At 43.3% G+C, this 18,932-nt stretch overlaps 1 protein-coding gene across 6 annotated transcripts in view; it reads right to left on the bottom strand.

The window, feature by feature from the left end:
* PTPRM (protein tyrosine phosphatase receptor type M) overlaps nucleotides 1–18,932 on the bottom strand; it is a 640,041-nt gene that overhangs the window by 335,021 nt on the left and 286,088 nt on the right. For all 6 annotated transcript variants that reach the window (XM_043443664.1, XM_043443666.1, XM_043443661.1 and 3 more), the window contains exon 7: nucleotides 13,372–13,665. In XM_043443664.1, coding sequence (XP_043299599.1) covers nucleotides 13,372–13,665 — 294 coding nt within the window. The remainder of the gene's footprint in view (nucleotides 1–13,371; nucleotides 13,666–18,932) is intronic.

The following is an 18,932-nucleotide window of genomic DNA, read 5'->3' as shown; positions in this document are numbered from 1 at the left end:
TAAAGTCCAGTGTGATCATACAAGTCTAAGCAATAGTGTAAACACAGTAAAATACAAACTCCTTACTCTGCCCCAGGTGGCGCTAGTGGTGAAGAATCTGCCTGCCAGTGCAGGAGACGTAAGAGACGCGGGTTCCAGCCCTGGGTCAGGAAGATGCCCTGCAGGAGGGCACGGCAACCCACTCCAGAATTCTTGCCCGGAGAATTCCATGGACAGAGGAGCCTGGAGGGTGGGCTACGGGCCATGGGGTCCCAAAGAGCTGGACATGACTGAGTGCCTGAGTGCACAACCTCTACTGCTGACTTCTTCAGTCATTCTCAGACACTGCAGGCTTCTCAGAGGGTTTGTGTGTTTTCTAGACTTAGACACGAGTGGCCAGAGAAGGAAGCCACGACAGTGGGGGGCGGGTGTCAACGATTTCCTCTGTGGTTGGGTCCAGATTGTCTGCAGAAGTCACCTCTGGCCTCACTTCTGCTTTCACTTTGGCCACAGCGAGAGCTTCAATAACCACCGTGGGATTAAAGACCCGGCTTAGAGACAGGTCACCCAGGCAACATTCAATTTTCTCTGCCACAGGCCTGGGGCTCAGCGAATACACAGGTGCAGAGCCCAGAGTCATGTTCTGTCAGCTTCCATGGAGAAGCTCTGCTTTATGAAATTTGCTAAAGGCCATTCTGAGGTGGAGAGATGTGTCTTTGTTCTCAAAAAATGATGAAACCTGATTGGAATTTATATGAAAGATGACTGTCATCTGCTTGCAGACTCCTTGTAGCAGTCAATATCCTAAAGTCACTATTAGAATAGAAACCTGTTTAATAATTGAAGTTGAGAAGTGATCAGTGTGCTAGAAGGCTTATGAATACTACTGATAAAATAAAGAAGAGTTACGATCTCACAATATGACAAAGAAATTCTTTCCTAAGAGAGGAAGATGCATGCTACCACATAAAAACAAAACAGGCTCTACCAACATACACCTAATAAGTGAAAAAGATGGCCCTGCTGATGTTCCAAAGCTTAAGTGAGGGCAAAGCCACCACCTTGCTAAGTCTGCACATTCTGCTGGCTACAAGGTGTTTTTAATACCTGTGATCAAATAGAGCCCCACTTTATAATTTAAAATGTATTAGCACCCGGCCTCAGAATTGCAGTGACCAGAAAACACACAAATTGAGAAACAAGAGAGAAGGCCAACTAATCTCATTTTGCAGTTCTTAGGAGAACTAGAGCTAAGTGACCCTGGTCAATATTGATCTTCTATCCTCCGAGCATCTCTCCATGCTGATCACCCGCTCAGGTTACAGTTATACGCTCTATACAACAGCCACGCCTCTCGGTTTACGTCAATTCTGTTTCTCTCTTGAAATGAGAAATTCTTATCTACACTAGGGCTGTGGGCTGTCCTCACAGAGCCAAGTGTTGTAGTGATGGGGAAAGCAAAGTGTGCTGACTGACCAAGGGCTGGCTCGGACAGCCACATCTGCAGCTATGCGGTTGTGCAAACAGACTCACTGTGCACTTGTGCAAACTGGACACTTGTGCAAACAGACTGTTGGTACACTTGCGCAGGCTCACCATGCATTTGTGTAAACAGACTTACTGTGCACTCGTGCAAGTTGCTTTGCTTATCCAGGGCTCAATTTCCTACTCCTCAAAATGCAGGAGTCAGAGGATGTTATAAAGGGCAACTTTTCTTTTCTTCTAAGTATATACTGTTAAGAACTTTGAAGAGTCTGAGATTTCACCCAACTTTCACATTAACGAGTTACCAGCCCCAGTTTCATGGATGTTAGCAGAAGACAGGAGATTCCTGGGTCAGAAACAGAGGACTTCACTACTGACAACACAGTAAGTAGCTTGAGCAAAAAGCTCATCACATCACACTTTGCCCCCAAAGTTTCACGAGGGCAACAGTGAGGGTCCAGGCCGTGCTGCACACAGTAGGTCTGTGTTACACCTGTGGGACCCTGAGCTCAGGGAACCCAAAACTCTTACTTGGGTGAAAGCACACCTGTCTGCCCTTCACTCCAGAGGAAGGCACTGCCTTCATTATACTGAACCCATTTGATCCATGGGTTGGGAAGATCCCCTGGAGAAGGGAATGGCTACTGACTCCAGTATTCTTCCCTGGAGAATTCCGTGGACAGAGGAGCCTGGCAGGCTACAGTCCATGGGGTCACAAAGAGTCAGACATGACTGAGAGTGACTAACAGCTCAGCATGTCTCAGGATAATAAACAGCTACTTCTAAGGATGAGGGAAAGATACACAAATACTGCACTAGACTCTAGCCACTAGAGAGATGTTCAGAGAGTACTGACCAAGGTGAAATCAAACTGCAGAAACCCACGAACAACATGCTCCTCTATGGTTAGAAAGAGTAAGTAATAGACCTGGGACACAGACTGATATTTATATGTGCAAATGGGTAGAGACAGAGATGTGCAAAGATAAACACCCAAGTATTATTCCCAGGAAAGGAACTGAAAGATGAGGAAATCCATGACCTTCTTCACTATATATTTCTATATATTTTGCCTTCTTATATGGTACTTCTGGCTTCAGTAGTTAAAACAGGTCATGAAAAAGCTATAAACATTAACAAGTAAAATGTTAGGTATGATGAATTCACGATCCATCTTAAGAGTGATAGAGTCTAGCTAAAGAATAGTAAATAACAATATATAACACCTAACAGAAATATATATATATGTTAATATCTGTATTTTTCTACTGCTAATATATGCTAGAAAGAGTTTTCAATGCCAGCTATAAATCCATGTCTAGAGTCAGTTGTCTAGATCTGTAAGAAAGAAATATTGCTATTTGGTCAATAGAAATATTTTACCTGAATATTACTTATTTTACTCTTTCTACAAAGGTAATAACATGGATGGAAGACCAGCAGTTTTGATCTCAAACAGTTCTATTATCTTTCTTATTTTAATAATAGGTATAACCATGCTTCCTAATAAAATTTCTGGTATTTGTAGTTTTAATTTCATTTATATGCATTATTCATTTTTAAAGCTTTCTATTCACTTGCAATTTATTCTAATAGGTAATGCAATTACTGGTTCTTTATATTCTTAAAATTAATTTAGAAAAACATTATCCAAACAAAGGAACGTGTCTCAGCCTCATAAACTAAAATTTTGACATTTCATCAAGCTTTCATAATCCATTGTTATCACTCTGCAAGTTTTAGCTCTCATTTAACTTCTTATTAATTTAGTTTTTAAGCACGAGCAGGATTTTCCTCACAGATGAAGTAGAAAAGTTCTAATTGGAGCCCAAATGTAGCTGAGTCTGTTCCCATGAGTTCTAGCCACATGAACAGGTACAAATGAACTGAGAGCTGGTGTGAGAAAAGGAGGATGAATCTAAGCCTGCCCAGGCAAGATGAACAGAAGCACATAGGACCTATGAGATCAAAGACAGCATCGATCTACTTCCTAGTTCATGAAATCAGACTTGCTGTACTTGAGGCACAAACCCAGAGCAAACCTGATGAGTTAAGGCCTGTGGGAACTTTTCCTGAAATGTCCTGAAGACAAAGGTGATACTGAAACTAGTCCTTTCAGGTCTTCATTCGGTCGTGGGCTTAGAATAAAGGTAAGCCTGTCTCAGAAGCAGTCCAGAGGGGAAGAGTGTACCTGTGCGCCTCAGTCCCTAAATCCACGGTATCAGGACCCACCTCAGTCCCCGAGTCCACGGTATCAGGACCCACCTCAGTCCCTTAATCCACGGTATCAGGACCCACCTTGGTCCCTGAGTCAATGGTATCAGGACCCACCTCAGTCCCTCGGTCCACGGTATCAGGACCCACCTCAGTCCCTGAGTCCACGGTACTAGGAACAACCTCAGTCCCTTAATCCACGGTATCAGGACCCACCTTGGTCCCTGAGTCAATGGTATCAGGACCCATCTCAGTCCCTGAGTCCACGGTATCAGGACGCACATCTCCAATCTCAACCCTGACCACAGGCCGGTTTCTCTAGGACAGCAGAGCCCCTCTCATAGAGACCGGTGCCATCAGAGCACTGCACCAGGAACCTGGTCACGACATACAGAACACAGCATGGGAGGGTTTTGAGTATTGTTTTTTTTTAAGCGTCAAATGGCCCATCAGAGGTATGGCCTGGGGAAGCTGCAGCCACTGACTGATAATCTCCAGATCCTTCTTTTAACTTTCTCTTCCTCCTTAATTTATTCAAAGCCACACAGGGAGCTGCCTACAAAGACTTCAACCTCACGCCTAGAAATTCCATAAGCAATACTTACTCTTTACAGACAAGGGACCTGCTCGACACCTTCTAGAACCATCAGGGCACTTAGGAGTGGCAGAGACAGGATAATGAGTACTCTGAAACAACCACCTCCATCTGTCTGACTTTTCTAGCATGCTTAGTCACTCGGTCATGTCCAACTCTTTTTCGATCCCATGGACTGTAGCCCACCAGGCTCCCCTGGCTGTGAGATTGCCCAGGCAAGAATACTAGAGTGGGTTGTCATTTCCTTCTCCAGGGAATCTTCCCGACCCAGGGATCAAACTTGCATCTCCTATGCGTCCTGCATGGCAGGCAGATTCTTTACCCACTGAGCCATTGGGTATAAGTAGCAGCTGAAGCTGGCTTCTCTAGAAGCAAACCCCTCACACAAAACTGCTCCAGAAGTTATAATCCTACCTCCTCCCCGGCCATGGCCTTAGGGCTGAGACTTCCCTAGTGGCTCAGACAGTAAAGAATCTGCCGGCAATGTGTGAGACCCAGGTCCAATCCCTGGGTCAGAAAGATCCCCTGGAGGAGGAAATGGCAACCCACTCCAGTATTCTTTCCTTGGAGAATTCCCATAGACAGAGGAGCCTGGTGGATAGCAGTCCATGGGGTTGCAAAGAGTCGGACACAACTGAACAGTTAATAGGCATGGACACTGGAAAGTGCTGACTCAGTGTTTCAAGGCGGGGGTTAAGGTTTGGATATTACAGCCTATGGGGCATAAAGACCTGTACAGCACGGGCTGAATATATTATAATAAAAACGGTGCCGTGATGCTGCTGGGTTCTAGACCTTGCCCAATTGCAACATGCTGCCCAAAGCCATGTATTTATATCTGCAGTCTAATAGGGCAGATACTTTTTATACCCTTTTAATGTTTATCATTAAGAAAGGTTCTTAATGGTTTAATGTTTTGGAAATGCATTAAAAAAAAAAAAAAACCTGTTGCCCTTTGGCAGAACTGTTTTAGAATTAGAATTAGCACACTTTAATTTTTCTTTCCCTGGTAAATAAAATTAAAAATAAACTGTGTTGCATTCGATGAGGCCTTGTCCTGTATTCATTCTGTATTCATTCTGTATTCATTGTCCTGTATTCATTCTGAATCTCAGCCACTGCCAGGTCTGAGTCGGGCTCCCACCTGCCCCAGTGCCCTTGGGTCATCCTTGTGGGTCCAAATACGTGTTGTGGCACCAGCAAGTTTTGTACAAAAGAAACAAATCTGCACCCCCCCCCCCCCCGCCCCGTTGATTTAGGAAGAAAACAAAACAAGTTTTAGCAGGGTTTTAATTCAGATCAGACCCATTCCAATTGGAATGTCTGTTTTGCCCCCACAAGAGGAACTAAGAATAATAAAGAGACACAGAGAAGTTGGCCTTCAGTGGATGCAGGTACCATGCAGTTTGGGCTTCATGCAAAGCCCTCCTGCCAAGAACCTGATCACTGTTCAGTTTCCATATGGGAATTCCACTCAAGAGTATTTAAGATGATTGGGTCTGACATACACACACTATTCTATATAAAATAGATAACTAACTAATAAGGACCTGTTCTACAGCACAGGGAACTCTACTCAATACCCTGTAGTGACCTATATGTGCAAAGAATCTTAAAAAAAAAAAAAAAAGAGTGGATATATGTATATGTATAACTGATTCACTTTACTATACAACTGAAACTAATGCAACATTGCAAATCAACTAGACTCCAATAAAACTTAAAAATAAAATATAAAAGGAGTTACTCCTGTGTCACATTTAGCAACCACAGTGAAATTAATACCTCAAAACCTATATTAACCTAAATCTCCTGAGATTTAGACTAGGGCTGGTAGCACAGAGTATGTTGCTATGTAAACTAGGTTAAAGACGGTCTCAAGGGGCTTCCCTGGTGGTTCAGTGGTAAAAAATCCGCCCACCAGTACAGGAGACACAGGATATGTGGGTTTGATCCCTGGTCCAGGAAGATCCCACGTGCCTCGGAGCAACTAAGCCCGTGCACCTGAGTGTCTGCAGCCTGTGCTCCACAGCAAGAGAAGCCACCGAAATTAGAGGCCCGAGCACTGCAACTAGAGAGTAGTCCCCACTTGCCACAGCTAGAGAAAATCTGTGTGCAGCAACGAAGATCCAGCGCAATCAAAACAAACAAAACAAATTATTTAATTAATTGAAAAAATTTTAAAAAAAAAGAAAGAAAGATGGTCTCAGGGTCTCTGGTAAAACACATCATGAAACATTAACCTGCGGTCAGCACAACATCCTCATGGTCAGGGATGCAGGGCCTCTGCTCTTCGAGACACCCTGCTCACGCCTGTAGGTCGTCATCCAAGCATATGGTGAGGGCACAGGAGAGTTACACAAACACATCTGTTCTGGGGCAACAGGACAACCACCATCACAAAGAACAGGAGATGCACTAAAACGCACACTGCAACAGGGTGAGCACACACCCACTTTCACAGGCCACAGGGCACTGGAAGGTGAAGCGGCCTGAAGTGATGAAAAGCATGGCCCATCTCTCCTGTCACTGCAGGTAGGACAGACAAGGCAGCTTTGACTGCTTCTATCTGAGCCCCTGAGCAGAACAAAAATGCAATTTCATTTAATACACATTCGAACTTCTTATTACAGTTACAGAAAAGGCTCCCAGCTAGGCATGTGTGAAACAAATACACATCTCTCTGTGAATATACAATGTACACTCCCTTACTCGTTTACATTATTTTTTTAAACACTCCAATTTCTCATCTCACTCATTATTCTCGACAAACAGAAGGCTGCCTGTTGGTGGGTGGCTATAGCATCCTGACACACCTCTTCTATATACACTTGAAGTCTCTGAAGACACAGAAGTACTGTCTGCTCTAGGAGGCATGAGTTCCCAAGTCAGAAAGATAAAATGTTTTTAAACTTCGAGGATTACTCATTGAAAACCGATGTAATTGCTTAAAGTCTCAAAGTGGTTTTCAAAGGATCACGTAAACTATACACTACACGACACTGTCAGAGTAATTACAGACGTGTATACACTATACAACATTGTCATAGTAACTACAGAGGTGCAATCACACATGCTGTAATACGGATGGACCTGGCAGACACTGCACAAAGTGAACCCGCCAGACACAAAAGACAGATTCTGTATGATTCCACTGACAGGAGGAACCTGGAGTCGTCAAACTCATAAAGGCAGAAATGGGGGTTTTCGGGGGCTGGGGAGTGAAGGGAAGAGGTAGGGAGTTTCAGTTTTGCAAAATGAAAAACTCCTGGAGGTTGGCTAGGTGAACAGAACACTACTGAACTATACAATATAAATGGTTTAAGATGTTAAATTTTATGTTACGTTATTTTGGCACAATTAAAGCTAAAAATAATAGAAAAATTCGACCTTTCTGTCCTTTATTCCTTTCTCTACTTTCCTTCATAGCATTTATTGTATTATATGTATGTGTATATACAATATACATATATCTATATGCACACAAACTTGCCTGGTGGCTCAGATGGTAAAGAATCTGCCTGCAGTGCAGGAGACATGGGTTTGATATTTGGGTCAGGAAAATCCCCTGGAGGAGGGAATAGCTACTCACTCCAGTATTCTGGCCTGGAGAATTCCATGGACAGAGGAGACTGGCAGGCTACAGTCCATGAGATTGCAAAGAGTTAGACAAGACTGAGCAACTAACACACACTTACACACACAGAAGAACACATATGCATAATTTATATATTTATTGCCTGAACACCTCTTCCCTCCAATACCCCCCGAATACATCAGCTCTGAAGGTCACATCTTGTCTTGTTGCTCTGCCCTCAAGGCCTAGGGACAGTCCTTTCAAATATGGATGCTTAATAAATTATCGTAAGCATAAAATTTTTAAACCATGCAATCATTCTCTGTTTTAAAATAATTTTAGTTATACTAACTCTAAAGAACACATTTTAGTTCAGTTTTCTTTTTTACTCCTACCATCTTAATTGTTAAATCATTAGTTTATCATCATCCTGCTTTAACTCCTGGGGCCAGTTATTAGCAAGCCACTTAACCACAGTTAAACAATAACCAGGATACATAAAAAGCAATATCCTCAAATAAAACACTTAAAAAGTCCACTGCGAGAATCAAGGTAACAGCATCTCCTATTTCTCTTTTTCAAGGAGCTCCCAGCTAATGACTTGTGATATACAGGCTGCACATAATTACAAGAATATAAGATATAATAGAAAATACAAACTAAATTGCATTTTGCTCCACTGGATACTGAAATAATTTCAGCTCTCCGAGGTTTCCCAACTCTAGCCGAATGGCAAGGTTGGAAAATAACTAGATGTGTGTATAAATCTTGAAACTAGCTCTTGACAATAATCATTTTTAATATCCCATGTAGGCAGAGGATTTGCTCAACTCTAAAATACTTTCACAGATAATGTCTAACCTGATCTTCAAAAACACCTTGGATATGATCTGGGCAGGTGTCAACAGTGCCTATTTGGAGAATCAGAGAAGAACAGTGATTTGATCAAGGTCACACACGCAGAGCCTGTGCATACATTTGAAAATCATTTTGGGAAGCGTCAGAAAGCAAAAGGTCTGGCAGTGTGCTCCCCTACAATTCTTGAAAGAAACCTACACGCCACATGCGAAAATCAATGTCAGCGCACAGAGATGGGCCATAAACAGTGACCATTTCATTTCAATGAAAGAAACGAAATACGGTTTTGTGGGTGTCACTGCAGTGGGATAGGACAGGCCTCATGGGTGCAGCACAGTAATGAAAATAGTTTGTCCAAAAGAAACAGATTTAATAGAAAAAAAAAAAATGAGAGAATGATGCCTGGCATGGATGCAACGCCCAACTGCAAGGGATTCTCTGAGCCCAAATATAAACAGAATCCTTCTGATTTTTGACTTACCAGATTAAGTTATCTAGGGCAAGGAAATCAGGTTGCCAACATCTACTTCTTTTGAATGAAAACACTAAAAGATAATTTTTTTCACTGGCATTTAACCTGTATTGACTACTTGCTACGTGTCAGGTTCTGTCCTAGGCACCTCACATGTATTGTCTTCTAAGACTTCACAACCACACTAGGAGATAGGAGATACCAACTGTTAGTATCACCCCTGTTTCATAGATAAGGCAACAGAAACTCAGAGAAGGTCACATGTCTAGCTCCCAGAGAACTTCCCAAGGTCACATGTCTAGCTCCAGGCAGAGCCAGGACTCAAATCCTGGCAGCCTGGTCTCCGAGCCTGAATTCTCAACTGCTGACTCCGGCTCCAGATACCACAAGCTTTTCATGAAAGTGATATTTTAGCACAAAAACTGCTACCCTAAAACTCAGTGTTTCCCTACTTCTGCTCAGGCTTTTGCAAAGGTCATCAGAGACCTCCGTTGGCCAGCAGAGCACCGCTTGATAAACATGATCACAGAGAATTTCATCAAGGATGAAATAAAAAGGTCAACTCAGAGGTTTTCAAGCTAGAAGAACATACTGGATCATTTAATTAAAAAGAGACCATAGAATCCTCACGTGGAAGAGGCCTCCAGGTTCAGCCAGCTCAATCCTCTCATGAATACACAATCTCCTTCAGCAACACCAGCTTTTGCCTGAACCCACCAGCCACTGGAAACTCCTGGTCATGACTTAGCTCTTGTCAAATGTGCAGACACCCTGCTCTTCTCCATCATCCATCTCAATTCTTCCACCATTCCTCAATGGTTGAGTGAAATTCAGAGCATTTCCTATCCAGGGTGCATTCCTTTGAGCTCAGCCTATTCTGTGTTCTCTCTCTTTTAAAATGAGTGACAATAATAGCTGACCTCCTACAAGGCATTTGTTATCTTAATGCAACCTATGCTTACATTAGGGACTTTTTTTTGGGGTAGGTGTTGTTTCGTTGTTGTTCAGCCACTAAGTCGTGTCTGATTCTGTGCGACCCCATGGACCGCAGCAAACCAGGCTTCCTGGTCCTTCATTATCTCCCCGAGTTTGCTCACACTCATGTCCAGTGAGTTGGTGATGCTATCTAACCATTTCATCCTCTGCCACCCTCTTTTCCTTTTGCCTTCAATCTTTCCCAACATCAGGATCTTCACAACAGGTGACCAAAGTAATGGAACTTCAGGTTCAGCATCAGTCTTTCCAATGACTATCCAGGGTTGATTTCCTTTGGGATTGACTGGTTTAATCTTCTTGCTGTCCAAGGGACTCTTAAGAGTCTTCTCCAGCACCACCTTTCACTTTCGGGGAGGTGAGGGCAAGGCAATAGCACTACAGAATGACTAATACAATATGGACCATACTGTATATTTATACGCATTTATACCTAATCCTCAATCTCTTTTTTTTTATGTATTGCTGCTAAATTTTATTTCTCTAATTCTGGACACATAGTCTTGGCCTTTTAAACCACCTGGGACGAATGTTCATTTATTCCTACTACCTGTCACCCTCTTAGATTCATCCACTGTTTATGCCCAGTGAAGGTCATTTTCCATCTTCCACCTGCTTTGCAGAATGCTCAGCATCTCTCTCAGGTTATGAGGTCCATGACTTGTTCTTTCTGAGCCTTAAATGCTGGTGAACCACCTGAGGAAGAGGAGGGGACCACTAGCACACCTCTCAGTCTAGAGTCTTGCTTCTTTTCACTCTGTCCTGTGCACCAACATTCCACACAGCTCACCAGAGCAGTAGGCAAGCTTTCCTGCAGATTTTCTCAAAAGCCTCAGGTCAGGAAAGGGTGAAGCTGTATTTCTTTGACAGTAGAAGGTTCATTCAACATCTCTTTGCTCACCCACCCGTCATCTTCCCCTCTTATTTCTAGCTTTGACCCTCTCACCTAACATATTTCTATTTCCTAAGATTGACTTGCTCAACAACAGTTTTTTCAAAAAAAAAAAAATGCTCAATGCCCATGCAAGATACACCTGCAACAGTGAACATGGTGGGTTGCAAATGGTACGAGGAAAAAGCTTGCCTTCTCGTCGGACTTCCTTGCTTAAGAGAGGTTAAAACTTTAAGGCACAGGGCTGATATGCAACTATCCATTCAGAACTGGTTTTAATGTCTTAAGAAGGGCTGCCAATCGATTATGAAAGGCTCTACATTTACACATTACGCCACAGTAACAAAAAGGCTTCTTGAAAACAGAGACACACACCTTAGGTTTAGGGGAAATGTAGGTAATAATCATGTCAATACCTGAAATACACAGACACAGAATCAGGAGAAAAGACCAGAGCTAAAAACATGAGGTGGGAGGGGTTGTCAGTGAATGGGATCCTAACCTTCTTCTGAAGAGAAAGGAAGACTGACTAGCACCGTGGCCCCCAAGCAGGATTCCTCCAAATAACACTGAAGTCAGAGAACATGAACTTACTGCTCAAGGAGCAGGCGTGGAGGAAACAGACCACAAGGGCCTCCATTTCCTAATCTCTAGGAAGGGGGTCAGCTTCCCTTGTAGTGCAGCAGTAAGGAATCTGCCTGCCAATGCCTGCCTAATGCAGGAGATACGGGTTCAGTCCCTGGGTCAGGAAGATCCCCTGGAGAAGGGAATGGCAACCCACTCCAGTATTCTTGCCTGGGAAATCCCATCGACAGAGCAGCCTGCGAGGCTACAGTCCATGGGGTCGCAAAGAGTTGGACACGACTTAGTGACTACACAACAAAAGGGAAGGGGGTCATAGTCTTGACTCCAGAGACTTCATGAAGCAGTTACAAAATAAGCAACAGATTTGAAAGCAATTCCTAAATTGTAAAATGATGTAAACAGTGTTACAAGCTATTGTTTGCATTATGAAAGATGATAAACCATTTCAAAGAAGGGAAATTGTATTCGTTAAAGAGAGAGAGATGGGATGACATGGTTTAGGAAAGTGAGGCACAGAAGGTGTGATCCAACTCTGTTCTCTATGGACCACCCATGGCAGCTGTGGGCATTACCACAGGTCTTACGCCAGACTCTGCACTGAGCATGATATGGCCATGGGGGCGGGGGACCCAGGAAACAGATGTGGGTGGAAAAGGCAGGCCCGGTAGCAATACCCCAAGAAGATAAGCGTCCTGTTTTCTTTTCGAACAAAAGTATTTTTACAAAAACAATTTTTTTCCATGAGGTTTTGGCTTTTGGAAACCACATACTCAAAATTATGAAGAAAGAATGAAGTAGTTACCACTGTCAAGGCTTAATCATTTCTCCTACCAGACACGGTTAGGCTGTTGCTCTGAGTACTTTTAAAACTTAAGAAGAAATGAAACCTATCGATAAGTGTCCTCTTAAATAAAGCCACCTGAAGAATCAATTGTCTCCATAAAAACTTCTGGAGTCTCATTAGCTCAGGCCGCGATTCAGTGTAAGAATCTTCCTTCAAATGATGAAAGAACACTTCAGTGTCCCAACCTGTTACTTCTTTCTGTTATTTCGACTGGAGAGCAGCCAGACAGAAACAGCACTTGAACCTCTGACAGGAGCTTTCTTCGGGGTTTGATTTTTATAAGACTCTGCATTTCTCTCTCCATCAACCCCACAGAGCCGGCTCCGCACAGTCAATTAGAACTTTATCATCTGAGAATTTAAAGCCTGTGTGCAGCCTGAAAATCACCCTGGCTTGTCTTGCAAATGGGCCCTGTGTCACTGGCAAGCAGCCCCTCCATTCAATATCCGTCCATAAAAACACATGGCTAAGGTGGAATCTGTTCTTCCAAAGCCGCCCCCTACCCCCCACCCTACCAGGCTAAAAGCACATCGACAGGGAACATAAACTGAAGAGACCTAGATGGGAGGTGCTGACTGGTGAGCGGACATCATTAAAGTGGACAGTTTGTGTCAACTGTGGGATGATTCCCATATGAACTAGGTGATACTCTTAGGAAGGTGTCAATGAAGGACAGGGAAAATGGGGGTGGAGACGTCCTGAGTGAGACAAAGCCTTGAGGTCTGAATCCACAGGTGGCTGCCCGCAGGTGAAGGGACCTCCTATATGCCCACACAGGGTCCCAGAAGAGCTGAGGAAAGCGTGAGCCCCCTGCACTGAGGCTGCAGGTCAGACCCCACCAGACATGGACAAGCGGTCCCAGGGTCCCCAGACTCACCGGCACACTTGGTCCTGGTCCTGAGGGCGGGCCCAGGGGAGCCGGTGCCGCCCTCGCCGGGCCGGGTGAGGAGCACACTGATCTCATACTCCGTGTCGGGGTCCAGATGCCCGATCTTGTAGCTTGTGGAGTCCACCGGCTGCCGGTCGCTCCAGCTCCCACTGGCCGTGCAGTATTCCACCTCCCGGGCCACAATGGGCCCGTCCCCATTGATGGAGTTGGCGTTGAGTTGTATCCACAGGTAGGTGGCCCCCACAGAGGCCAGCTGAGGGGGCGCAATGGGAACAGGGGGCTCTGAAAGATAAACCAGAGGGCCATCCTTCAGACACTTGGAAAGAGCTCAACGCATATCAATCACTAAAATCGGGAAGATGTTGACAGTTTAGTGATGAACGGATGAGAACTGTTTTGCTCAGGTTAATAAGAAAAAGCACCTTGAGAGAGGTCTGCAGAGTGTTTAAATCTGTGAAATAAGCCATCTTTAAAGCCTAAGCCTGTTCAGGTAGGTACAACCCCATTTTGTTTCAGGATGCAATTCATTTTTTCTTGAATACTTACATAGGCATCAAAGGATTTTATTTTGCACTAAAAGTAACTTGTAAAAACTCTCTCAAATGGTAGTAATTAAGCTCTAGAAGGCTCGCCACTGTCAACAGTGTCTTTGACATCACCCAAGGTATTACTTATATCATTAAATTCAGTCTTCTTATATTTATATTCCAAGAATATCATCACTTGAAAAACATAGACGAAATTATACTTTATCTCATCATAAATGCGTTTCCAGGACGCCTCATTTACCCCAAAAAGCCATCCCAATGGATTCCTTCTGCTCTCAGAGCAGTGAGCACTTGGGGTAATAAAGTCCAGCACAGCCACTGTTGAGGGAACTTCCACTAATGAGTATTATTAAAGCCACAGAGAGAAAGAAAAGCTCTAAAACAAAGCACATGCCCAACTTGATAAACCTCTAAGCAATCAATGGCAAACACTCTTTACAGCTCAAGAAAGTCCCCCTCCTTGTTTAAAACACAAGACTGACTTTCTCTGGACCTTGGAGATGGGAGAAACAGGCAATCTTGTTTACAACAGCATTCCCCGTATATCAAGTGCCACTTGAATGGCTCTCCAGGCACCAAATAAAGACATCCCATGTGCCAATGTCACTGTGAGGGGCACCATACAAGACATTAGGGAGGAAGGTAATTGCATGAAATAACATGTTTCTATTTAATGAATCTCCATCAGAGAAAAACGTTAAGCTCTAGTGATTTTTTTCGAGAATGTTTCTGCAGGTGGTTTGTGCCTTTCAGCGTGTTTTTGTTTTCAACTCCTCATCTAGTTCACACAAACGTCTGGGAAATAAAGCCTGCTATTTGAATTGTGGTGCTGGAGAAGACTTGAGAGTCCCTTGGACAGCAAGGAGATCAAACCAGCCAATCTTAAAGGAAATCAAGCTGAATATTCATTGGAAGGACTGATGCTGAAGCTGGAGCTTCAATGCTTTGGCCACCTAATGCAAAGAGCTGACTCACTGTAAAATACCCTGATGCTGGGAAAGACTGAGGACGGGAGGAGAAGAAGGATGAGCAACAGAGGATGAGACGGTTGGATGGCATCACTGACTTAATGGATATGAGTTTGAGCAAGCTCTGGGAGATGGTGAAGGACAGGAAACCTGGTGTGCTGCAGTCCTTGGGGTCGCAAAGAGTTGGACATGACTTAGTGACTGAACAACAATTCTGTCACTGGCATATGCGCCTGTCCGCTTCGTGGCATACATAGCCAGTTGATCCCCGCCACGTTTCCTGCTGATCAGGACCTCAGGACTGCTGGTCTCATCTGAGATTTGGCCCCCGAGATGATACCAAGTTGGTTCCTAGACCAATAAGAAATGAGCAACACGACCACCTTCTGTTAAGTTAGGGCATCTTTTTTCTTCTTTAACATATTCAAGGTGTGATAAATCATACTAACTTTTAAAATAACTGGGAAGAGACTTTCCTGGTGGTCCAGGAGTTAAGATTACATGCTCCCAATGCAGAGAGTCTGAGTTTGACCCCTAGTCAGGGAACTAGATTCCACATGCTGCAACTAAAGATCCCATATGCCACAACTAAGACCTGGCATAGCCAAATAAAATAAATAAATGTACATGCTTAGTCACTCAATCATGTCTGACTCTCTGCGACCCTATGGACTGCAGCCCACCAGGCTCCCCCATCCAAGGGGATTCTCTAGGCAAGAACACTGGAGTAGGTTGCCATGTCCTCCTCAATAAATGTATGGGGTCATGTCAAAAAATAAAATAGGGAAATCTCATGAGACTTAAGTCTACATAAGACACAAGATGAGTTTTATTTAGGGGACCGCAAATTTAGTACACATTTATTAAATTATTGTTCCTATTGTTTATGAACTACAACTCTGTGCCAGCTCTTCATTTCTCGAGATAGCTTTGACGCAACTCATAATGATTTAACATCAATTTATATCATTAGGCAATTCCTTGAACCAAGACATGAAAAGGGCCTTTTCTAGTATATCCTAAGGCATTGACGTAGCCAGGCTGAAAAAGCAGTTAATTACTTTGTAGTTGCACATGCTAGCAAGGGTTCCTGAACTGCCATTCAAAATATAACTCAGGGGCAAAGCCACAAAGGTTAGTGAGCACACAATTCATTTAGGACATTGTTACTAGTCTCCTAAAATAGACAGGACTTTAATGCTTATTCGTCCCAAGACTATTTTCTCTATTAGTTCTCCATTAGGAAGAGTACCAAATACATTAAGTCAAATGAAAGATTCAACTAGAATCTGGAAATAATTGAGAAAGTCATTCAAAAGGACTTTGGGGTTGCTGGAAGAATCTACAATAATAAGTCAATATTTAAATTTTGAATAAATTTTCTCAAAGGGAAAGAAGGAAGGCACTCAATCTTACTAAGTGATAAAAAGCAACTTAAAATATTTAATCCAAGTGAAAGGGCATGTTAAAAGTAATTCTAAATCAAGTTATTTATTTATATAAATAGAATTAATATACATATAGATACATATCATATATATAATTGATATATATAAGTGAATTCTTAATATATGTCTTTTATAGTTAAATATGACACTGATATAAATGCATATATACATGCATTGCAGAGATTACATGAAATATTTTCTTGTTTTTGATTACCAAAAGCAGTGGTAGATATAAATAAGACAAGTATGATAGTTTAAAATAAGTTGGGCTTCATTTGGGGACATCAAATCAGAGATGACCTTAAGAAAGCAGTAAACAACTTAAGATTTTGTCATCTTAAAAAATATTAGCACTCTAAATACACACACAGAAAATGTGTTCAATCACATACATGTGGCCTAAACATGTCATTATGTCTTTTAAAGTAACCGTGTCGAGGCAATTCTTTACTTGACTAGTAGAATCTGGCATGTTACCTCATTTCAAAGAAATAAAATATAAGCAAAAGATGGCAATAAAAATTATAAGTGGAGGAAAAGTCAAATTCCAGATTTGTGCTATAACTGCAAGCCAGTTGTCACTGACTCAGGCAGGATGCAGAGATGCAAAAGAGGTGCCTGGACATTTTATCATGAGGAGTCAAGAGTTCCCCATGCTGTCTGTCCTAAGGCAGGAAAAGGTGCGGCAGAAATGTGAGTTGAACCCACACATCCTTTGCTCTTAGGTGTGTTCTGGCAGACCAGAGATGTCTGACGTGCTTATTGTTATTGTTTGTTGCTCAGTCTCTCAGTCATGTCTGATTCTTTTGTGATCCCATGAACTGCAGCATGCCAGGCTTCCTGGTCCTTATCTCTTGGAGTTTGTTCCAAATCATGTCCATTGAGTCAGTGATACTATCTAACCATCTTATCTTCTGTTGCCCCCTTCTCCTGCCCTCTATCTTCCCAGCATCAGAGTCTTTTCCAATGAGTCGACACTTCACATCAGGTAGCCAAAGTATTAGAGTGTCAGCATCAGTCCTTCCAATGAATATTCAGGACTGATTTCCTTTAGGATTGACTGGTTTGATCTCCTTGCTGTCCAAGGGACTCTCAAGAGTCTTCTCCAACACCACAGTTCAAAAGCATCAATTCTTTAGCACTCAGCTTTCTTTATGGTTCAGCTCTCATATCCATACATGACTACTGGAAAAACCATAGCTTTGACTAGACGGACAATTTTCAGCAAAGTAATGTCTCTGTTTTTTAATATGCTATCTAGGTTTGTCATGGCTTTTCTTTCAAGGAGCAAGGGTCTTTTAATTCTGTGGCTGCAGTCACCATCCACAGTGATTTTGGAGCCCAAGAAAATAAAATCTGTCACTGTTTCCACTTTATCCCCATCTATTTGCCATGTGATTTGCTTATAACTCCCCCAAAATTAATTCTCCCACGGAGGCAATTTTTAGAGGCGACTAAATCTTCATCACACTGATTACAGAGCACCATGCCTCAGGCGGCACAGGTGGTCACAGTGAAGCACTGGAGCAACCAGAAATCAGAAAACAGGACACAACCACAAAGAACTGGACCAAGACAAAAGTGAAGTTACACTGATGACAATAAAGAACTCAGCCTTGGGACCAGCAAGGCGGCCGGTCCTCTGGATTTGTCGGCAAATGGTGGGGGTTTTCTACCCCGAGACCCTTCTGCAGGGGACAGTGTGCACATTTATGCAAAGTTCCCTCTGCTTACAGATAAAATCCAAACTCCAAAACTAGCCAGACAGGCTAAAGCTTTGCTGCAAGCCCACACTCATAGGGATCAGGCATGGCAAATGAGATCATTAGAGTCTACACTGCAGTGTGTGGCTGGCTCCTTATTTCCTTCCACAGAACGTTAGTCATATTAGCTGCAGATAAACACTGCTGGGGTCAGGCTCCCCCCAAGCCAGGCATGACTAACACTGGTGGGGCCAGTTTCACAACAGAAGCCTTTACCCACATCACCTATAGCGTTTATTGCAGAGGCTCTGTCCCCAGAGACTCTGATTCAATACAGGTGTGGTAGTGGGGGTGGAGAAGAAGTGGCTGGTGTATTATTGTTATTATTTTCGGAAAGGTGATTCAGCCGTGCATTCTCAGATGAGGACCACTAATGGACCAGAGCAGAGAGAGTAAGAGGCACCTCTCTCCCATCATGGACTGCACAGGTGTGGGCTGCCCACTAGGTGTTCTCGGCGCCATTCACCTATTTGTCGCATCTGATCTTCCTGATAGCCCTTGAGGGTCAGTCACATTATTATTCTTTTCCAGTTGGCTGCGCCAGGTCTTAGTTGTGTGGCATGTGGGATCTTGTTCCCCAACAGGGGATGGAACCTGGAACCCCTGTCCTGGGAGCTCGGAGTCTTAGCCGCTGGACCCACCGGGGGAGTCCTGGGTCAAACTCATTATTAAGTCTATTTTAAACCTGAGGAAAAAGAAGCATCCAGAGCACAGGACCACACCCATGCAGCCAGCGCGGGGGTTTGAACCCCGCAGTCTGTAGAACTGCCTGCACAGAGAAATTTGCTGACAAAAGGAATAGTCCCTCCAAAAGAAACCGAT

The sequence above is a fragment of the Cervus canadensis genome, chromosome 23 (genome assembly GCF_019320065.1).
Source record: "Cervus canadensis isolate Bull #8, Minnesota chromosome 23, ASM1932006v1, whole genome shotgun sequence".
NCBI classification, from domain to species: domain Eukaryota; kingdom Metazoa; phylum Chordata; class Mammalia; order Artiodactyla; family Cervidae; genus Cervus; species Cervus canadensis.
This window is presented reverse-complemented; position numbering and strand designations above follow the sequence as displayed.